This window comes from Pelophylax lessonae (assembly GCF_965119305.1).
Source record: "Pelophylax lessonae genome assembly, chromosome: 4".
NCBI classification, from domain to species: Eukaryota; Metazoa; Chordata; class Amphibia; order Anura; family Ranidae; genus Pelophylax; species Pelophylax lessonae.
The window spans coordinates 568117023-568138428 of NC_138771.1; the positions used below are offsets into that span (position 1 = coordinate 568117023).

The 21406-nt window shown below is 45.0% G+C and overlaps 1 protein-coding gene across 8 annotated transcripts in view; it reads left to right on the forward strand.

Moving 5' to 3' along the window:
• Positions 1–21406, forward strand: part of SORBS3 (sorbin and SH3 domain containing 3) — a 125752-nt gene that overhangs the window by 51637 nt on the left and 52709 nt on the right. For 5 of the 8 annotated variants that reach the window (XM_082255777.1, XM_082255775.1, XM_082255781.1 and 2 more), the window contains exons 9-10: positions 6399–6466; positions 16059–16120. In XM_082255777.1, the coding sequence (XP_082111903.1) occupies positions 6399–6466; positions 16059–16120 (130 nt within the window). The remainder of the gene's footprint in view (positions 1–6398; positions 6467–16058; positions 16121–21406) is intronic. The other 3 variants (XM_082255779.1, XM_082255778.1, XM_082255780.1) reach the window with 3 other exon arrangements.

A 21406-nucleotide genomic window follows, 5' to 3' on the forward strand; every position in this document is an offset into this window, starting at 1 on the left:
TGTACTAATGACACTAGCTGGGAAGGAGCTAAACATCTGGGGGGAGAAAGGGGTTAAAAGTGTGCCTAGCCAATGTTTGTGCACACTATGTGTGGTGCTTTCACTTAGGGAAGTAAAGGATTTCATTTCCTGCTATGCGGGGAAAAAAGAAATTCAGCACCTCTCTACCGTAGAGATTAATGTAGGCAGTAAAAGGGGAAGCAAAAGATTTCCTACAGCAGGCACACTGTGCCAACAAAAAAGAACAAACAAGGGCGCACCGGCCTAGTGCATTATCCTCTACATACAGTGGGTATGAAAAGTATTCAGACACCCTTAAATTTTTCACTCTTTGTTATATTGCAGCCATTTGCTAAAATCATTTAGGTTCATTCTTCTTCCTCATGAATGTACACATAGCACCCCATACTGACAGAAAAACACAGAATTGTTGACATTGTTGCAGATTTATTAAAAAAGAAAAACTGAAATATCACATGGTCCTAAGTATTCAGACCCTTTGCTGTGACACTCATATATTTAACTCAGGTGCTTTCCATTTCTTCTGATCATCCTTGAGATGGTTCTACGCCTTCATTTGAGTCCAGCTGTGTTTGATTATACTGATTGGACTTGATTAGGAAAGCCACACACCTGTCTATATAAGACCTTCCAGATCACAATGCATGTCAGAGCAAATGAGAATCATGAGGTCAAAGGAACTGCCTGAAGAGCTCAGAGACAGAATTGTGGCAAGGCACAGATCTGGCCAAGGTTACAAAAAGATTTCTGCTGCACTTAAGGTTCCTAAGAGCACAGTGGCCTCCATAATCCTCAAATGGAAGACGTTTGGGACGACCAGAACCCTTCCTAGAGCTGGCCGTCCGGCCAAACTGAGCTATCGGGGGAGAAGAGCCTTGGTGAGAGAGGTAAAGAAGAACCCAAAGATCACTGTGGCTGAGCTCCAGAGATGCAGTCAGGAGATGGGAGAAAGTTGTAGAAAGTCAACCATCACTGCAGCCCTCCACCAGTCGGGGCTTTATGGCAGAGTGGCCCGACAGAAGCCTCTCCTCAGTGTAAGACCCATGAAAGCCCGCATGGAGTTTGCTAAAAAACACCTGAAGGACTCCAAGATGATGAGAAATAAGATTCTCTGGTCTGATGAGACCAAAATAGAACTTTTTGGCCTTAATTCTAAGCGGTATGTGTGGAGAAAACCAGGCACTGCTCATCACCTGTCCAATACAGTCCCAACAGTGAAGCATGGTGGTGGCAGCATCATGCTGTGGGGGTGTTTTTCAGCTGCAGGGACAGGACGACTGGTTGCAATCGAGGGAAAGATGAATGCGGCCAAGTACAGGGATATCCTGGACAAAAACCTTCTCCAGAGTGCTCTGGACCTCAGACTGGACCGAAGGTTTACCTTCCAACAAGACAATGACCCTAAGCACACAGCTAAAATAACTAAGGAGTGGCTTCACAACAACTCCGTGACTGTTCTTGAATGGCCCAGCCAGAGCCCTGACTTAAACCCAATTGAGCATCTCTGGAGAGACCTAAAAATGGCTGTCCACCAACGTTTACCATCCAACCTGACAGAACTGGAGAGGATCTGCAAGGAGGAATGGCAGAGGATCCCCAAATCCAGATGTGAAAGACTTGCATCTTTCCCAAAAAGACTCCTGGCTGTATTAGATCAAAAGGGGGCTTCTACTAAATACTGAGCAAAGGGTCTGAATACTTAGGACCATGTGATATTTCAGTTTTTCTTTTTAATAAATCTGCAACAATGTCAACAATTCTGTGTTTTTCTGTCAGTATGGGGTGCTATGTGTACATTCATGAGGAAGAAGAATGAACCTAAATGATTTTAGCAAATGGCTGCAATATAACAAAGAGTGAAAAATTTAAGGGGGTCTGAATACTTTCCGTACCCACTGTATAATGCACTAGGCCTGTACGCCCTTGTGTTTGTTTTTCGATTTTAGTGGTCTCAGACTACCCTGGTCTTGAAAGGGGCTGCAAGGCCAAAGCATGCAAGTGAGGCCAAGTAGAAGATTTTTGGTAGACCCAAGAGTATGGCTGGATGTGGTTAGAAGATCGCCTCTCAGAGCGCAGGAGATAGGTGCTTTGCACTGATTTTTTTGGTTTGGTACACTGTGCCAACAGTCAGTGTCCAGAGAGGGGACTATTTATCTATTCAGCATAAGATACCATAGAGTGGTAGTCTGTAGAAAAGGTGAAATCAATTCAGTAGAAACCATCATTTATGACATTGTTCCTCATTGTTCTTACCCATGGCCATTAATACTGCTATCATATGTATTTCCTTTATCTTGGCAAACCATAAGCTAATTGGCAAGGGTGTGGTTTCCAATACAGTGGCATGTATGCTTTGGCTGTGTTAAGCAAGTGGATGAGTAGAGAACATTTGTTCTTGTTTAACAACATACAGGTTATGTGGAGAATGAAGCGCATGGTCAGCTGGCATCTGAAAGTCTGTCAATCTGTAGATAATCCATTTGATTTAAGATTTTGGGCATGACCAAAATATGTGAAACATAGTGCCCTCTTTGCTCTAAAGGTGTACAGTATTTGACTGCCAACACCCATCAGCCATGCAGAGTGGTGATGCTTTTAGACAGAGGGTGTCTTGCCACCTGTGAAATAATTCTGGTATAGAGCTGCACTGTCCAAATATAATCCAAGAGGATGCTTGTGGTGACCACAAAGAGTGGCGTCATGCAGAACCAATGGTAACAGTAGTAGGACACCAGCACTCCAAAGATACTTTTCAAACTCTTTTATGAACACATACAGTATCTCACAAAAGTGAGTACACCCCTCACATTTTTGTAAATCTTTAATTCTATCTTTTTATATGACAACACTGAAAAAATGACACTTTGCTACAAAGTAGTGAGTGTACAGCTTGTATAACAGTGTAAATTTGCTGACCCCTCAAAATAACTCAGCACAGCCATTAATGTCTTAATCACTGGCAACATAAGTGAGTACACCCATAAGTCAAAATGTCCAAAATGGGACCAAAGTGTTCATATTTTGTGTGGCCACTATTATTTTCCAGCACTGCCTTAACCCTCTTGGGCATGGAGTTCACCAGAGCTTCACAGGTTGCCACTGGAGTCCTCTTCTACTCCTTCATGATGACATCACGGAGCTGGTGGATGTTAGAGACCCTGCGCTCCTCCACCTTCTGTTTGAGGATGCCACACAGATGCTCAATCGGGTTTAGGTCTGGAGACATGCTTGGCCAATCCATCACCTTTACTCTCAGCTTCTTTAGCAAGGCAGTGGTCAGCTTGGAGGTGGGTGTGGGATCGTTATCATGTTGGAATACTGCCCTGCGGCCCAGTCTCTGAAGGGAGGGGATCATGCTGTACTTCACAGTCACCGTATATGTTGGCATTCATGGTTCCTTCAGTGAACTGTAGCTCCCCAGTGGTGGCAGCACTCATGCTGCCCCAGACCATGACACTCCTACCAACTTGCTTGACTGTAGGCAAGACACACTTGTATTTGTACTTCTCGCCTGGTTGCCGCCACACACGCTTGACACCATCTGAACCAAATATATTTTTCTTGGTCTCATCAGACCATAGGTCATGGTTCCAGTAATCCATGTCCTTAGTCTGCTTGTCTTCAATAAACTTTGTCTGGGCTTTCTTGTGCATCATCCATTCACAAACTCTGGATATGACGCCTAGCACGTGGACTCAACTTCATTGGTCGACCATGGCAAGGCCTGTTTTGATTGGAACCTGTCCTGTTAACCCGCTGTATGGTCTTGGCCACCTTGCTGCAGCTCAGTTTCAGGGTCTTGGCAATCTTCTTATAGCCTAGGCCATCTTTATATAGAGCAACAATTATTTTTTTCAGATTTCTTTGCCATGAGGTGCCATGTTGAACTTCCAGTGACCAGAGAGTGAGCGCAATAACACCTAATTTAATTTAACACTCCTGCTCCCCATTCACACCTGAGACCTTGTAACACTAACCAGTCACATGACACTGGGGAGAGAAAATGGCTAATTGGGCCCAATTTGAACATTTCCACTTAGGGGTGTATTCTCTTTTGTTGTCAGCGGTTTAGACATTAATGGCTGTGTGTTGAGTTATTTTGAGGGGACAGCAAATGTACACTGTTATACAAGCTGTATGCTCACTACTTTACATGGCAGCAAAGTGTAATTTCTTCAGTGTTGTCACATGAAAAGATAGTATAAAATATTTACAAAAATGTGTATGTTACATACATAATACCAATATTGCCAAGATGAAGGGGACCCTGCAAAACCGCAGTACTTTGACATTTTGACCTTGTGGCATGGTGTTCATAATAAATGCTTGAAATGCATCTTTGGATTTCTGGTGACTTTCTACTGTTGCCACCATTCTTGGTGAGACATCCCCCTGTTAAAGTCCATAAGTGACTTTCGCATTTCTGGTGTTCATGTGAATAGGGACAAAGCTGACGTAATGTCTTCAGGGTGTAGTTAGTGTAAAGACATGATGTGCTGTAAAGGAACACGAATAGTTGAAGAAAAGGGCTGAGTCAGAGGAACTATATAGCTGCAGGTAAAGAATGTAAGGGATCTGCACAAAATACTACTATCATAAACCACTGTTCAGATGTTACAAATTAGTGATATGATTTCTTTATGTGTTGCGATACTATAACAATATTAATCTAGAACTAAGTTATGAAGCCCTCTTCAGCTTGTCAAGCATATGGACATACTCCAAGCGGCACATTGTCTAATATTGGTATCTCAGTCCCTGGATTCCTCCTTTATACATAAAGACCGAGTTACCTACTCCTATCCAGGTATGGTGGCCCCACAATTAGGACCTCATGCCTGGGATGTGGAACTTTATAACTATGGGGGTAAACGTTTGCTGAAAATAGAAGCAGAAGGCCAAACAGTTCTAAATGTAGTGTGATATTCTAAATTTCTGATGAAGTAGCTGATTATTCATTTATGGGATTTGATCCAGGTCTATATTGTGTTATATACCTTTATGAGGAACTAGAATTACATACTTGCCAACTGTCCCTTTTTTCCTGGGACAGTCCCTGCAAATAGGAGCCTGTCCCAGGAAATGTATATGGTCCCTGGAAGCGCCTGTTAATTAGGCTGCCCATAAATGTTACTCAGAAGTAGTGCAGCTGAATGGGAGAATTATTCCAACTCTGATACTGTGGCCTTAAGTTTGAAATTCCCTTTTTAATTTCCTGTAATTCTCTCTATATTTTAGTAGACTCTATAATGTGATAAGTAGGTGAGATTAATTATGCAGAGTGGGTGGGGCTTCAGGGAAGTGGGTGTGGCAATTGATAGTTGTGCTGTAAAGTGTCCCTGGAATTTTTTTTTAAATGTTGGCAACTATGGAATTACTAGGTTTATTATATGTATTTTGCTGTGTACCACTGACAATTAATTCACACTGATAGTCACCTGATATTGTAGCGCACCAGGGGGCAAAAAGTTAGTCTTGTGGGTTATTACAGCGTATAATTATAGTAATAGCAGAACCTCCTAGTCAAATTTTCAGCAGGCCTCTCATTATCTACAGAACAGAAGTAGGCAAAGCTCTGTCATAGAAACATTCTGTCACTTTTCCAAGACCATGGCAACTTCATTCATTTACTATGGCATTGCCCCAAACTGCACATATACTGGGCAGGGGTAGTGAACACAGTAAATGCCAATCAGATCTCTTTGACTCAACCCTATGCCTATTGGGCATACCAAATGACCTCAAACCCTCAGCCCACACCAGAGAAGCAGTAGCTAGAGCCCTTTTTAAACCCAGAGAGTCATTTTACAGCATTGGAAATCACCTGATCCCCTTTTCCATAAAGAATGGTTCCAGTGTATAGGAGAAACTCTCTAGATGGAGAAGTATATATACCAACACAGGGGATGCCCTCGTAAATATGATAACCTCAGGGGCCCATGGTTGGATACCCTGAGCTTGAGCCTGCTTGACCTAATCTTGAATAGGCTCTTGATGGGTTAAAATATACTCCATTGACTATTGAATTCAGCCGAGTGGCAGGAAAACTAAGGACGTTGCCTCTGTTGTAGAATGTCTTTCATTTATTGTGTCGCTAGTATGATTTCTGATAAACTTGATGGTCTCTGTTAGGATATACCCAGTCTGTATCATTGAATGATTTTGATTCTGCACATGGAACTGCTGGCTTGGCTGTGGATACTGATCTGTTATGGAACTGTTGTGTCTTTTTCTTTTTTTTTTCTTTTCAATATAGCTCTTCCTGATTAAAAAAAAAAGAAATTCTGTAACATTATTTATGCTGCACCAGAGGAATGGATGAAGCAATAAGTATTCAATGCTACCTTCATACTGTAACTATATCATATTATTTCCAGCAGATGGCAGAGCCGAGTCAAACATAAATAATACTCAGAACAGCAGAAGTAACACAGACGACAATCAGGTGGGTGCCATAGTGCACTGTAGTGTAAGGACACAATAAGAGACAATTTAGCACTATGTTTGAAAAAAAAAAAACACATTATACTCAATTGAAGGACAACATGCCCATCTGTGAGACAGGGTGTAGGAGCTTAATAATGAACTTCATATCATATCCTTTCCAAGAAGAAAACATAGGGCAGGCTCTATGAAGATGTGCTGGTTGATCACCTGGCAACATACCAGTGGAATACACTGTGACAAATGTGACAGCAGGTGTTACTTTATAAATTCTGTCCTTCCAGTTAAACTTGTTACAACAATCGCCCACCTGTCATTGTCCTAAGCTACTGACCTAACTATAGATGATGGCGGTGTGAGGAATGCTGTGCCACTTAAGTATTTTTATCCCTACCAGCTTATAATCAACTATTCATAGCCACTTCCATCCAAATACCGTGATTAAATCTCAATAAAATAATGCAGGCATTGCATTCTGTGATCTTGGTTTAAAGAAAACCGTTATATATTTCTATTTTGAGCTGTAACATGAAACTGCCAGAGTTGCTAATCACAGCTTTATGACAACACTTGCTGGGTGATATTTCAGAACACTACAATGCCAAAATCTGACTATAAGCCACGTTCATTTTAATTGCTGTAATTTTCTCCACTGTAAATTATGTATATATGCATGCAACCAGGTGTGTGTATGTATGTGTGTGTGTGTGTGTGTGTGTGTGTGTGTATGTGTGTATATATATATATATATATATATATATATATATATATATATATATATATATATATATATATATATATATATATATATATATATATATTACACACACACACACACATACACTGCTCAGAAAAACTAAAGGAACACTTTTTAATCAGAGTATAGCGTCTAGTAATCGACCAATATTATTGTTTTTTTAGTGCCAATACCCATACTGATATTTTGGTCATCGGATATCGGTATCGGCCGATATTGGCTGATATTTTCGGACATTTAAAAAAAATGTTTTTTTTTTTTTTTTCACAGGTACAGTTGTGGAGGGATTTGGGGTTCTAAAAGACCACAAACCCCTCCTCTGCACTTAAAAGCATTCAAAACAGCCAAGTTTGACTGTTTTGAATGCTGTCATTTTTTTTAATCTGGCGCCGAATGTCATGACATAATTTCCAAGGTTTTTACATGGAGACCCGTTCAGAGCCAAATGCGGCTTTGATCGGGTCTTTTCTTCGGTGGCCCGTGGAGGTAGGATGCCCGGGTCTCCCGGTGGGACAGAAGACCCGGGCGAGCCGCAGAAGGCAGCAGGAGGGAGACGTCCCCTCCCGCTCCTTGTAATGACAGCCAAGCGGCATCGGTTGTCATTACAAGACAGCCAACCGTCGGCTATGGATGCCGGTACCAGGGTGATGTCTCTAGCTGCAGGCAGTACTCCGGTACAGCACTTTCCTGGAATATCGGCAATATAGGTAACCTCAGGGGCCGATTCCGATATATCGGGGAAAGTGCATATCGGCCCCTGATATATCGGCATTGCCGATAATCGGTCGATCCCTAATAGCATCAAGTCAATTAAACTTCTGGGACATTATTCTGGTCAGTTAAGTAGCAGAGGGGGTTGTCAAGCATTTTCGGCTGCTTTGGTGTTAGTGAAATTAACAGGTGCATTAGATGGGCAACAATGAAATAACCTCCAAAACGGAAATGGTTTTACAGGTGAAGGCCACTGACATTTTTTACCTACTCATCTTTTCTGACTGTTTTTTACTAGTTTTGCATCTCGCTAGGGTTAGTATCACTACTGGTAGCATGAGGCGATACCTGGGCTATTTAGTGGTTGCACATGCAGTCTAACTCCTCCAGGATGACACATCAATATGTGCCATTTCCAGAACATTTGCTGTGTCTCCCAGCATAGTCTCCAGAGCATGGAGGAGATTCCAGTAGACAGGCAGTTACTCTAGGAGAGCTGGACAGAGCCGTAGAAGGTCCTTAACCCATCAGCAGGACCTGTATATGCTCCTTTGTGCAAGGAGGAACAGATTGAGAACTGCCGGGCCCCGACAAAATTACCTCCAGCAGACCTCTGGTGTGAATATCTTTGACTAAACAATCAGAAACAGACTTCATGAGGGTGGCCTGAGAGCCCGACGTCCTATAGTTGACACTGTGTTTACTGCCTGGCACTGTGGAGCTCGATTGGCATTTGCCATTGAACACCAGAATTGGCAGGTCTGCCACTGGTGCCCTGTGCTTTTCACAGATGGGAACAGGTTCACCCTGAGCACATGTGATAGACATGAAAGGATGTGGAGAAGCCGTGGAGAACACTATGCTGCCTGTAACATCTTTCAGCATGATCGGTTTAATGGTAGGTGAGTGATGGTCTGGGGAGGCATATCCATGGAGGGACACACAGACCTCTACAGGCTAGACAATAGCACCCTGACTGCCATTAGGTATCGGGATGAAATCTTTGGACCCATTGTCAAACCCTACGCTGGTGCAGTGGGTCCGGTCTTCTTCCTGGTGCACAGCAATGCCTGGCCTCATGTGTGGAGAGTATGCAGCCAGTTCCTGCAGGATGAAGGAATTGATACCATTGAATTGCCCCCACGCTCGCCTGACCTAAATCAAATAGAGCACCTCAGTCTGGTCAGGACCTCAGTGATGCCCTGGTCCAGATCTGGGAGGCAATACCCCAGGACACCATCCATCATCTCATTAGGAGTATGCCCTGATGTTGTCAGGCATGCATACAAGCACGTGGGAGCCATACAAACTACTGAGTACCATTTTGAGTTGCTGCAATGAAATTTCAGCAAAATGGACTAGCCTGCTGCATAATATTTTCACTTTGATTTTTGGGGTGTCTTTGAATTCAGCTCTCTGTAGGTTGAAAATTTTAATTTCTCTATCGCTCATTGACAGACGTAGTCCTCGGTGATTCAACACCCTCGGGTTATGCTGCCCTCCACAGGAGTAGGACTAGACAGGAAAGAAAATGCTCTGGCCACACCCTAGGGGCAGTCCCTGAGGGTATATCCTCTCTCTCTCTGCTACAACAAATCAGTTTTTTTCTGTCTAGTCAGGAGTAAGGACCTAGATACCTTGCTGGGATCTTTGGTCCTGGCAGGATTTTTTTCTTGGAAAGATTTTTTTTTTAGACAGCTTTTTTCTCCAGTGTTCCTGTGAGATCTTCAAGCAAGAAAGCTGAACTGGGCGACGGGCGGGATGTTGAGATCCAGTGGTCACCCCAGTTCAGCCTACGAGCGCGTGCAGGCCATAGCTCCGCGCTGGGTCGCCGCGACATAGTCCCACTGGACGGGGACTGACCCTGCGAGTTAAACGTCTCGCTGAAACGCCAAAGACCATGAGTCACGGCGCCCGTGTTGGTCGACAGCCCTCCAACTTCGGTGGAGAGGGGTACTGTCAGGAGTTGGCGCCCGCCTGGTTCCAGTACGGTGAGTAGTATGTTCCCCCATTTCCCCTGACGGGTCCTGTGGTGAACGCGGGCCCCTCTCTGTATGGTAAGGATGGGTTCCCCTCTATCCTATAACATGGCACAGATCCCCCTATTTTGAGTGTGATTTTTGTGTACAAAAAGCCAGGAGGCTTGGTTTGGGAGCTGACAATCTAATTGCAAGTATGTTTAAATGATTGTAATCAGTGGCAGTACTGGAATCTTACTGTGATAAGAGAAAGTATCCTACCTGTCAGAAGCCACAGGACATGTATGCGGCTTTCCAGGTCATTCCTCCAGCTATAAAGCATGCCTCCCGACGGCCACACGGTCCGCCAGGGTCCGGTACCGCCGGCCAAGTTGATCTCCATGAAGAGAAAGGTTTTGTGATGCCAAGATACTCTGCAGTCACGCCGCTATCCTGTAACAGACCGCCGTAGATCGCACGAGGCCGCCATTTTGGCGTAGCCTCGTGTCTTCAGCATGGGGGCGGCCATGTTTGAGGTGACCCAAACACCTCGTGGAGCTAGGGGAGGCGCCGGAAGGCGTACAGAGGGGCGGAGCCGCCTCCTTTCTTCCCGGGCAGCCAGCCAAGAGACTTCCTGTCTGTTCGAGACAGTGCTGAGACTAGTTGCAGTGAACTCTGAGCATCAAGTGGTGAGCCTGGGGGTCTATCTCTCTCTCTCGCTCGATAGGGATCCCTAGCAGGTAACACTGAGGGGCTTTGTGGCGCTGGGGGTCTGAGAAAAAAAAAAAAAAGGTTTTATTTTGGATTGAATTTTCCGGGTAGTAACTGGAATTATCATGGACCCTGCCACACAAGTACCCCCACCTGTTTCCCTCGAGGGGGCCACGGGACCCGCCGGTGCACAGAGTATGGATGCATTTACAGCAGTTTTGGAGTCTATGGTGGCTCGGGTGGAGGCGGCCTGTCAGGAACGGGGGTCAAGAAAGCGACCTCCGCCTACCCCTATATCATCTGACACTTCAGACTCAGAGTCTGAGATGGTCATTGCAGCTGCAGGTCCCTCTGCAAGGGCTGTTGTCTCAGGTAAAGTTCCTTCAGACAGTGAGGAGGACGTTCATACTTCCGCCATAATTCAGGAAGAAGCATTGGTGGACGCACTAGTTGTGGCGGTTCGGGAAACCTTAAGACTTGAGGTTTTACCGGCAGAGGCAACTGAAACAGAGATTCCCTTTGGTACTAACAAACCCACCAAAACGGTGAAGGTTTTTCCTGTACCCAAGTGTTTTGGTAATAAAATTAAAGAAGAATGGGAGCATTCTAAGCGTACCTTTACTATTTCCAAACATATTGCTAGACGCTATCCGTTTGAGGAATCCCTCATTAAGAAATGGACGGTACCACCAGTGGTGGATCCACCTATTTCCAGACTGAATAAAGCCACGGTTATTCCAGTAGAGGACACTTCGTCCTTTAAGGATCCGGTGGATCGGAAGGTGGAAGTGGAGTCCCGCACTATCTTTTCCCTGATAGGGTCAGCATTTAGATCAGTAATTGTCATTGGTCTGGTTTCCCAGACACTTACGGAATGGGCTAGATTGGTGCGTCAGGACCTGAAGGGGAAAGATATCCCCCAGGGAACATCTGAATTGATGGAACAGATTATACAAGGGCTACAGTTTGTCTGTGACGCAGCCTTGGATGCTACCCCCCTATTAGGGCATGCATCTATGTCAGCGGTTATCCTCAGACGTGTGCTGTGGTTAAAATGCTGGTCAGCGGACCTGGGTTCCAAAAAAACCTTGACGAATCTCCCCTTTCAGGGGAATCGCCTATTTGGGGCCACCCTAGGTGAGATCATTAAGGATGCCACTGGGGGCAAGAGCACTTTCTTGCCACAGGCTGCTAAAGCTAAGGGACCTCGTAACAAGCGAGGACCTTTCTTTACCGCCCATAAAGGGTTCGTACGCCCGGCTGGAACAAGCGGGAAAGGCAAGGCTCCTCCAGGAGGGTTCAAGAAGGGCTGGTCGGACAAACAAAAGACCGACTCAGCCAAACCTGAAGCAAAGGATTACACAGCCTGAAGGTGCGCCCCCACCCGGTTTGAGGGTGGGGGGACGTCTTCACCGGTATTCAGGGCATTAGATCGAGCATCGATCACTGCTACCGGTGCGATTCTTCCCTTCCAACATTTAAGTACTACAGGGAGCGGCAGTTACCGTTCCCTGTACAGATCTTTTTCTTTACCTTTTCCAAAGATTAGTCTCAGTTCCCCACAAGAATCGGATCCGGTTGAACAGACAGACCAAGAAGCCTCTAGCCATGTGACTTCGGTCCCTGAGGTTCAACCAGGAGAGATCACCGTTCCTGACAGGAATCAGGTGTCTGATAAATGTGTGGGAACAGAGAACGAGCAGACTTTGTCGGATGGTCGGGGCCAGATAGCTCTAGGGCCGCCTGGTTCAGATCCAGTCAGCGCCAGTGGTCCTAGAAATTCTAGGCTGGCCTCGTCAAGCCGGTCTGGCCGACTTGGACATGCTAGTCGCGGACGTTCCTTGGGAACTTCGTCTCAGGGAGTGTCTGCGGTCTCAAGGACCAATCTTCCATCGTGCTTTACAGTCGCTGGTTTTAATGGCCTGGCCATTGAGACCCAGGTACTGAAGGACAGAGGGTTGTCAGCTTCAGTTATTCCTACCCTTATTAAAGCAAGGAAAGAGACTTCCAGCAAGGGATTCCTCCACGTACCTATTCGGTGACTCGAATATTGGCCTTTCTGCAAAAAGGAGTTGAGCAGAAACTAGCCTTGAGCACCATCAAAGGTCAAGTTTCAGCATTAGCTATCTTCTTTCAGAAACCTTTAGCTACCAAGTCCTTGGTGCGGAATTTCATCCAGGGGGTGCGGCACCTGGCTCCACCAGTCCGCGCGCCCTTACCGCCCTGGGATCTTAATTTGGTTTTGTCGGTTCTACAGAAACCTCCCTTTGAAAACATCAGGGAGATTCCCTTGCTTACTTTATCCCAGAAGGTAGCCTTCTTGGTGGCTATCACTTCTGCACGCAGGGTGTCAGAACTGGCTGCATTATCATGCCAGTCCCCATACTTAGTGATTCATAGGGATAAGGTAGTGCTTCATCCTAAGCCATCCTTTCTTCCAAAGGTGGTTTCAGATTTTCATCTGAATGAAGATATTGTACTACCTTCCTTGTGTCCTCAGCCCAATCATCCTCGGGAACATGCGTTGCATTCCTTGGATGTGGTTCGGGCAATCAGGGTACACCTGAAGGCGACGGAATCGTTCCGTAAGACGGATTCACTTTTTGTGATCCCGGATGGCCCCAGAAAGGGGTTGCCTGCATCTGCCGCGACTATCTCCAAATGGATCAGACAGACGGTGGTACAGGCTTATTCTATTAAGGGTCGGAGTCCTCCGTTCCCTGTTAAGGCGCACTCCACTTGAGCGCTCAGTACTTCCTGGGCCTTCCGCCATCAGGCGTCAGTGGTCCAGGTATGTAAGGCGGCCACCTGGTCGTCGGTACATACCTTTACAAAATTTTATAAGATTGATGTGATGGCATCGGCGGATGCCTCATTTGGCCGCAAGGTTTTGCAGGCCGCAATTTGAAGAGACCGGTGGTCTACCTCGAGGGTTTTTTTCTGTTGAAAAATTTCTGTTGAGTCTCATCACTGAGGATGAGCATTGTAAACTTCTAGTTGGCACCAGTTGGGCCTTCTAGATTGGATTTGATTTCCATTTTCCCACCCCTCATTTGTGGTACTGCTTTGGGACATCCCGAGGGTGTTGAATCACGAGGACTACGTCTGTCAATGAGCGATAGAGAAAAATTGATTTTTGTAAATCTTACCGTAAAATCCTTTTCTCTTTGCTCATTGACAGACGTAGTACCCGCCCCTCTGTTTTGGAGTTGGGTTGGGTTAAATTCTCTAGACACTGCTTTGTGACATAACTGATTTGCTGTAGCAGAGAGAGAGAGGATATACCCTCGGGGACTGCCCCTAGGGTGTGGCCAGAGCATTTTCTTTCCTGTCTAGTCCTACTCCTGTGGAGGGCAGCATAACCCGAGGGTGTTGAATCACCGAGGACTACGTCTGTCAATGAGCTAAGAGAAAAGGATTTTACGGTAAGATCTTACAAAAATCCATTTTTCCATCAATTGATGTGGCATCCTTTTGTTATGAACACATTACCCAGTCCATATCAGTGTAGATATCTAGCATGATAATTTTCCCCATTGAGATCTGATGTGTTTTCAGTGTTCCTTTAATATTTTTGAGCAGTGTATATAGTGGGGAAAATAATTATTTGATCCCCTGCAGATTTTATAAGTTTACCCACTTACAAAGAAATGAAGTCTACAATTTTTATCATAGGTGTATTTCAAATGTTTGAGACAGAATATCAACAAAATCCAGAAAAACCCAACACAAATGTTATAAACTTAGTTGCAGTTTAGTGAGTAAAATAAGTATTTGATTCCCAAGCAAAACATGGCTTAGTACTTGGTGGAGAAACCCTTGTTGGCAAGCACAGGGGTAAGACGTTTCTTGTAGTAGGTTACCAGGTTTGCACACATCTCAGGAGGGATTTTGGTCCACTCTTCTTTACAGATCTTCCATGGGTCCCATGATTGTGAGGTTTGAAGGGAAGAAAGAGATTCTGTGGACTGGTGTCTTCTAAACGCATAACAATTTGTCGTTCATAACACCTTCTTGAATTGACAGGACTAATTTGTGTACTACATGAGCACATACTGTAGCCAATCATTGATGGTTAGTAGGGGATCAAATACTTATTTAACTCACTGAACTGCAACTCTATAACTTTTATATCATGTGCTTTTTTTTCTGGATTTTTGGTTGATATTCTGTCTCTATCACATAAAATACACTTATGATAAAGGTTATAGACCCTTCATTTCTTTGTAAGTTTGGGAAACTTACAAAATCTGCAGGGGATCAAATATTAGGTGCCCTTAAAAAAAGGTATGCTTGTTTCCTTTAGAAAGTAGAAAAGCCTGTCCCTTGCCAGCATGCTTCTATGAAGGACTCTAGCTTTCTGTGTGGAAGCAGTGGTCTCTCTGCAGAGGTCTGTCTGACTAACCTCTTGTTGAGTCATACCTAATACTATGCAAATCAGTAAACCTCATGCCCACTGCTGGTTGGAGATCTCTAGATCTGACTCAGTAGGGGGCATGTCAGACCTCTACATAGAGACTACTGCTTCCATTCAGAGAGAAATGATTCTTCTCTACAGCATAATAAAACTGGCATGTATGCATGGGAACTGCTTTAAATAATTCTAAAGATTGCAGACACAGACTTTACAGTGCAGCAAGGTAGATTCCTGTAATTTTTATAGTATCTGCATATTCTGTTATAAAAGATTGGGGTGTATATTGCAGCTGCGGGGTTAATTTACTAATTAGCACACAATTTTTTCTAATACAATAGTAAATGCAGGCAGTGGGTATTCATTTAATTATTAGGCTTTACAGTGATTTCACATCATTGGTATTATATCAGTCTTGGCTGTACTGAAAGAAACTAGTTGTTCTAGGAACTCAAAGGCATGACAGTGACTTGTCCCTTATCAGTTGACTTCAATCAGCCTCAAAGCAAGCTGCTCTAATGAGCTAATCCATAGTGTTCTGGGAATCCTTTGTCTTTTGTTACATGCCCATTTTTTAAAACCCATATTGTATTGATAGTAAAATTATATTAAAACAAGCAAACTTAAACTACAACAAAACAAACCTAAAGCCTTTATAAATTACCTTAAAAGATTTTCCTTCTTCCTCTGTTCCCCTGACAACTGTACAATTTCAGATTACCACTCTTTGCTCCAATGGCAATGGTCATTGTGGTAGAAAGTGAGACTATGGGGTTGATTTACTAAAGGCAAATAGAATGTGCACTCTGCAAGTGCAGTTGCTCCAGAGCTTAGTAAACGGGGTAAAACCGAACTTTACAAAGAATAGCCAATCACATGCAAGGGAAAAAAAACACATTTTTGCTGGCACATGATTGGACGATAGAAGAAAAACCTGACAGGGGTAGACACTACTGAAAACCGGTGATAAAAGGGTGGCTGAAGTGCTGTTTTAATTCTCACAATATCCTATTTTCATTATAATAATTCTTTCTCTGCTCAGCAGGATCTCTCCCCCGTGGCACAGGCAATCGTAAAATTTGACTTTGTGGCAGAGTCAGAAAAGTGAGTATCTGACATTTTGAGCAGTAATCCAGTGGCCATTTGCAATACAATATATGATTATCTTAGATTGTGATAAATATTAAACAGAGTTACCTTTAAAATGCAATCTACATTTACATTTATTTAACTGAAGTACCTCAACCTTTTTTTAAAGGGTAAGTCTACTGTTACAGAGTTCGATCCATACACACATGGCCTTGTACATATGTTACTTCCCTTTTTCCCCTTTTCCAAGTTTGTGGGATACTCCTTGTAGATATTTGTACAGATATTTTTGTAGGGGCGGATGCCCAGAGCAAATGAGGACATGGCACAAATTAACGGGGGTGGATGTAGCACCCTCCTAGGTAGTTTTTGGGTCTTTCTGCTTACCAGGAAGGTTGCTAGGTAAATTTTGAGTGCTCTCTGCCAACCAGGGAGCAGGATCTATTAATAGAGTCTGCTCATGGTGCTCAGGTGCAGTTCAGCTTGTCTGAATGTTTCGCAATGGTCCAAAAGGGAGGCATATTGGACAGTGGGAGGAAACCTGACAAATAAGGGCACAGGCATTGTTACAGCCCTGGTAATTGGCAGAAGAAAGTGCCTCAGTGCATGTTGGGTGACTGTATAAATGCCAAGGGCACATGTGCTCAGGGTCTTCGACTGAAAATCGGGGTCCCAAGGGGAAGGGGCAGCTGCCCCTCCCCTGTAGAAACTGCCATGTAGCCTTGGGTAGTCGACCTGAGGGACTGAAATTCAGACAGGAGCTGAGCCTAGATGTCCTGCAGAGTGGACTAGAAAGGAGACACTGGAAAGGATCTGATTCTGCCTATGGCGAGTACAGATCTCTGTCACGGGGTCTGTCATGTGAGGGCCATCTCTTAAGTGGAAGAGTCAGTAGACAGGTGTCAGTCAATCAAGGGGATGCTAGAGAGTGTCCTGAAGATAACTTAGTTGCATCAAGTCTGCTACTAGACAGAGCAAAAAGACTTAATTCTTCCATACAAGTGGCAGTATGGTAAAAGCAGTGTTTCCACAAGTAATCCAGTGAGGCCAAGTGAGAGTTGTCCTCATCTACTGTGAGTAGTTCAGTTGGAGTATCCCACTATTCCCTTCTCCCATCCAAGTTCCACAATAAATATAAAAAATCAAATACCCTGGTCTGTTTATTGAGTAACGAGCAAATGGGAGTCAGGAGGGATACGTGAAAAACTCCCAGCAACTGTCTGCAGGTAATCAAAGGGAGGCCTAAGAAGTCAACACACAGCAAGCTCTACGGGACAGTGGTACACTTTTAAGCACACCTTGCACCTCAGTGACAAAGTCTACTTAATTAAAGTACCCCCCCCCCTACCTAAAACACTGGATAAAGGTGCAAAGACATTATCTTTCTATGGCTTCCTGTCGCAGCGCATATCAAAGGTGAAATCATGCACCTTTTGGCCATATTTTTGAAAATTATGAGTGACCCAAATCTCAAGAAGATGATCCTGCACTGTGCTGCATGTCTTCTTGTGAGATTTGGGCTGCTTAGTATTCCCAGAGATCTTGTCAACAGGAGGATGACATCACCGCCTGTTCTAGGAAAGTCAGAGAAAGGTGAGAATATTCTCTCATTTTCCTTCCACAATTTTTTTTTCTCTATCGTTCATTGACGGACGCAATCTCTGTTCTTCTTAACAGTAGGGTTATACTGCCCCCTAAAGGAGTAGGAGGCTAGGCAGAAAAAAGTTCTGGCTACGTCTATGGGCAGTCCCAGGAGGTATACTCCCTCTCTCTGCTACAGGATGTCAGTTTTTTTCTCTGCCTAGTCAGAAGTAAGGAAATAGTTCCTTGCTGGGATCTCTGGTCCTGGCAAAAGTTTTTTTCTAGAGGAGATAGCGCCCGCCAGTTCCAGGTATGGTGAGTAATTGTTCCCCCCTCTCCCCCTGGTGGGTTTTGGGGTGGGCGCGGTCAGACCCTGAGTTCCTCTGTCCTGTCACGCACACCACCTTACCTATCCCCCCTCTGCCCCCCTCCCCTCACTTACTGGGGCTATGAGACACTTAAAGCTACCCACGGGGTTTGGGAGGGGGCTTCATGCCAACGATGGGGGTGGGGGGGGTGCATTGCCGGCAACTGGATGATCGTTCATGCTGGGGGTACTTGTTTGTCACTACCGGGGCCCTCCATCCTGTCGATCCCATCAAGGAGGCTGGGGTGTCCCCTCGAGGGCCCCCAGAAGCTCCGCAGGCTGCGCGGGGCTGCCATTTTCTTGTAGCCCATGTGCTAAGAAGATCGACGGCCATGTTTTTGTAGACCAGCGGCCAGTTTGCCGTGGTTTCCCATTGAAATCAATGGCGGCCATTGAAATCAATGGCCCTAGGGACGTTCTTTTTGAGTCTGGGGGGACTCTCTCTCTCTGCTGGGGGTCTTCAGTGTTTTGTGCCTGAGCTCTTGGGGGTGCTATAGCAAGGTGGGATGTTCCTAAACAGTGTTTTTCCTCAATTTTTTTCTGCGGGTTCCCCTGGTGCGACATGGACCCTGTGGAACACGTTTCCCCACTTGACCCCCTCTCGGAGGCTGCAGGGCCCTCCGGATCCCAGCCATCCATAGATGCACTGTCAGCGGTCCTGGAATCTTTTGTGGGGTGGAGGTGGCCTTTAAGGGGGCAAAGTGCCAAAAAACGCAACCCGCCTATCCCTGCCTCAACTGATGTGTCAGATTCTGAATCTGATTCAGCCACCTCAGAAGTGGGTCTCCCTGCCGGGTCTACTACCTCGCACCCTGTCTCCTCTGATAGTGAGGATGACACCTCTCTCTCCGCTGCTGAAGACGTCTATGACGAGACGTGTACAGCGTAGTTGCGTCACTTCCGGATCTTTCGTGGAACGTATTGCGTTCCGGAGTACAACACGCTATTGCCGGCCTTTTGTTTGGTCTCTGAGTGAGACACACTATTCACGCTGATTATATTCTACTGCAATGTGAGTACCCCTTTTTTTATGCGTTTAAAATAAACTTACCATACGGAATTACGCTATATGTTCACCCCTTATTTATCCTATACACTACACCACCGGAGCATTACCCACCAACAAACGGAGGACTGGAGAACAGCAGGGTCCCTTCCCTCTCCCCCATACAGAGGAACACAGAAGTAGATGACCTTTAGGAACTTAGTTTCCTGCTGTGGCTTACAGTACAATATACCCTGCCCAATACCCCTGTGTGGGGTTGGGCACTCTGGTGAGTGCAATCTATTTCACCATCCACTTTGAGCACCTATCCTAGTGCACCAAGATTGGGTGCCAGCACCACTAGAAGATCAAGCACTCCATTATATGAACTTTATTTGTTATGTCGCATCTTTTATGCGTTAAAATTAATTTGAGATACACTTTTGATTAAGGAGTGGTTTGCACTTATTTATCTGCACTAATTTTTCTGCTGCTTTGATATTTTGGGAATATATTTCCCACACGCTTATCACTGGGCACTTTATTAGTGTATACATTTGCCAGTTATACACTACGCACGTTTTTGGATTCACCATTCACTGTGCACTTTAGTGCTTATATACATAGATCACCTTTATAATAAACACAGTATTTAAAATTGAATATATTTAGATTTATTCATACTGTATATCTATTTTTATTTATTCATTCACATTGTGTCAATTAACGGAGTTATCAATTATTATACGTGTTTTTATATATATATATATAATTTTTTATTGGTTTCATATCTTATCCATTGCACGTCACTATATCACTTCTATATCACCAGTCACCTTATATTTATATGTATTGTGGTTATTAATAATTTGAGGATTTGAGAGATATTATTATTTTACATTGTTTTAAGATTATTACACAATATTTATTTGTGATATCTAATATATTTACACCATTATCCCCTTGGGCAGCGCCAATTCCCTACCCCTTTATATACTTACCTCTCCCTCCGTCACTGCTTAAGAAAAGGCGCTGGTGGACGCACTGGTTGTATCTGTGCCTGAGACACTAAAAATGGAGGACGCAGCAGCGACTGCGACTGTGGCGCAGGTTACTTTCGGCACTCACAAGCCATCCAGAGTGGCAAAAGTTTTTCCCTTTCCTGCGTATTTTGACAACATGGTCAAAAAAGAGTGGGACAGCCCAAAAGCGTCCCCCTGGGGTGCCTAAGTGGATCGGTAGACGCTACCCCTTTGAGAGGTCCCTTATTAAAAAGTTGACCATGCCACCTATGGTGGACCCTCTGACCTCCAGACTGAATAAAGCTACCATGATTCCAGTGGAGGATTCCTGTCCTTTAAGGATCCAGTGGATAGAAAGGCGGGGTCTGTGGCCCGCAATATGTACTCCCTGGCGGGGTCTGCCCTAAGACTGGTGTTTACTGTTGCCCTTGTGTCACAAACCTTGACTGAATGGGCTAAGTTACTACACCGTGACCTGGAGGGGGAACAACTCCCCCCTGCCTTTGCGGAGCTTGCGGACCAGTTGGTTCAGGGGTTGCAATTTGTTTGCAATGCCTCGCTGGATGCGTCTCCACTATTGGCCCAACTGTCCGTTTTGGCAGTGGTCACCCGGCGTATACTTTGGTAAAATGCTGGTCTGAGAATCAGACCTCAAAGAAGGCGTTGTCTGATCTACCTTTTCAAGGTGATTGCCTGTTTGGGGCTACCCTTGATGACATTTAAAGGGTCTTACAGGGGGTAAGAGTGCCATTCACCCACAGGCTAACAAGGGCAAGGACCCTCGTTGTAGACGGGGTCCCTCATTTTCAGCACACAGACATTTTTTTCGTCCCTCAGTGTCAACTGATAAGGGATCAAAGTCCTTCAAGGCCCCCTCGGGTGGCTCCAAGCGACCCTGGTCTGGCAAACAGAAATCGGGTATCTCCAGACCTGCGGATAAGACCCCTTCAGCCTGAAGGTGCGCCCTCACCCGTATGTGGGGTGGGGGGACATCTTTGCCGATTCCCAGACCTGTGGCTATCCCGGATACAAGACAAGTGGGTTCACGAGGTCAGACGGTCCGGTTACAAGATCGAGTTTCGATCCGTCCCTCCAGTAAGGTTCTTCCCTTCCAATGTGTGACTGTCCCCGAATAGTTTACAGGCTCTCTTTGGGGCGGTACAGGACCTGTTACAACAAGAAGTAATAGTTCCGTATTCGAAACGCTTTCAGGGCTTTTACTCAAACCTGTTTATGGTCCCCAGGAAGGAAGGCAAGGTGCGTCCGATTCTAGACCTAAAGGCACTGAATTGCTTCGTGCGAGTTCAAAAATTAAAGATGGAGTCCGTTCGCACGCTGGTTGCTGC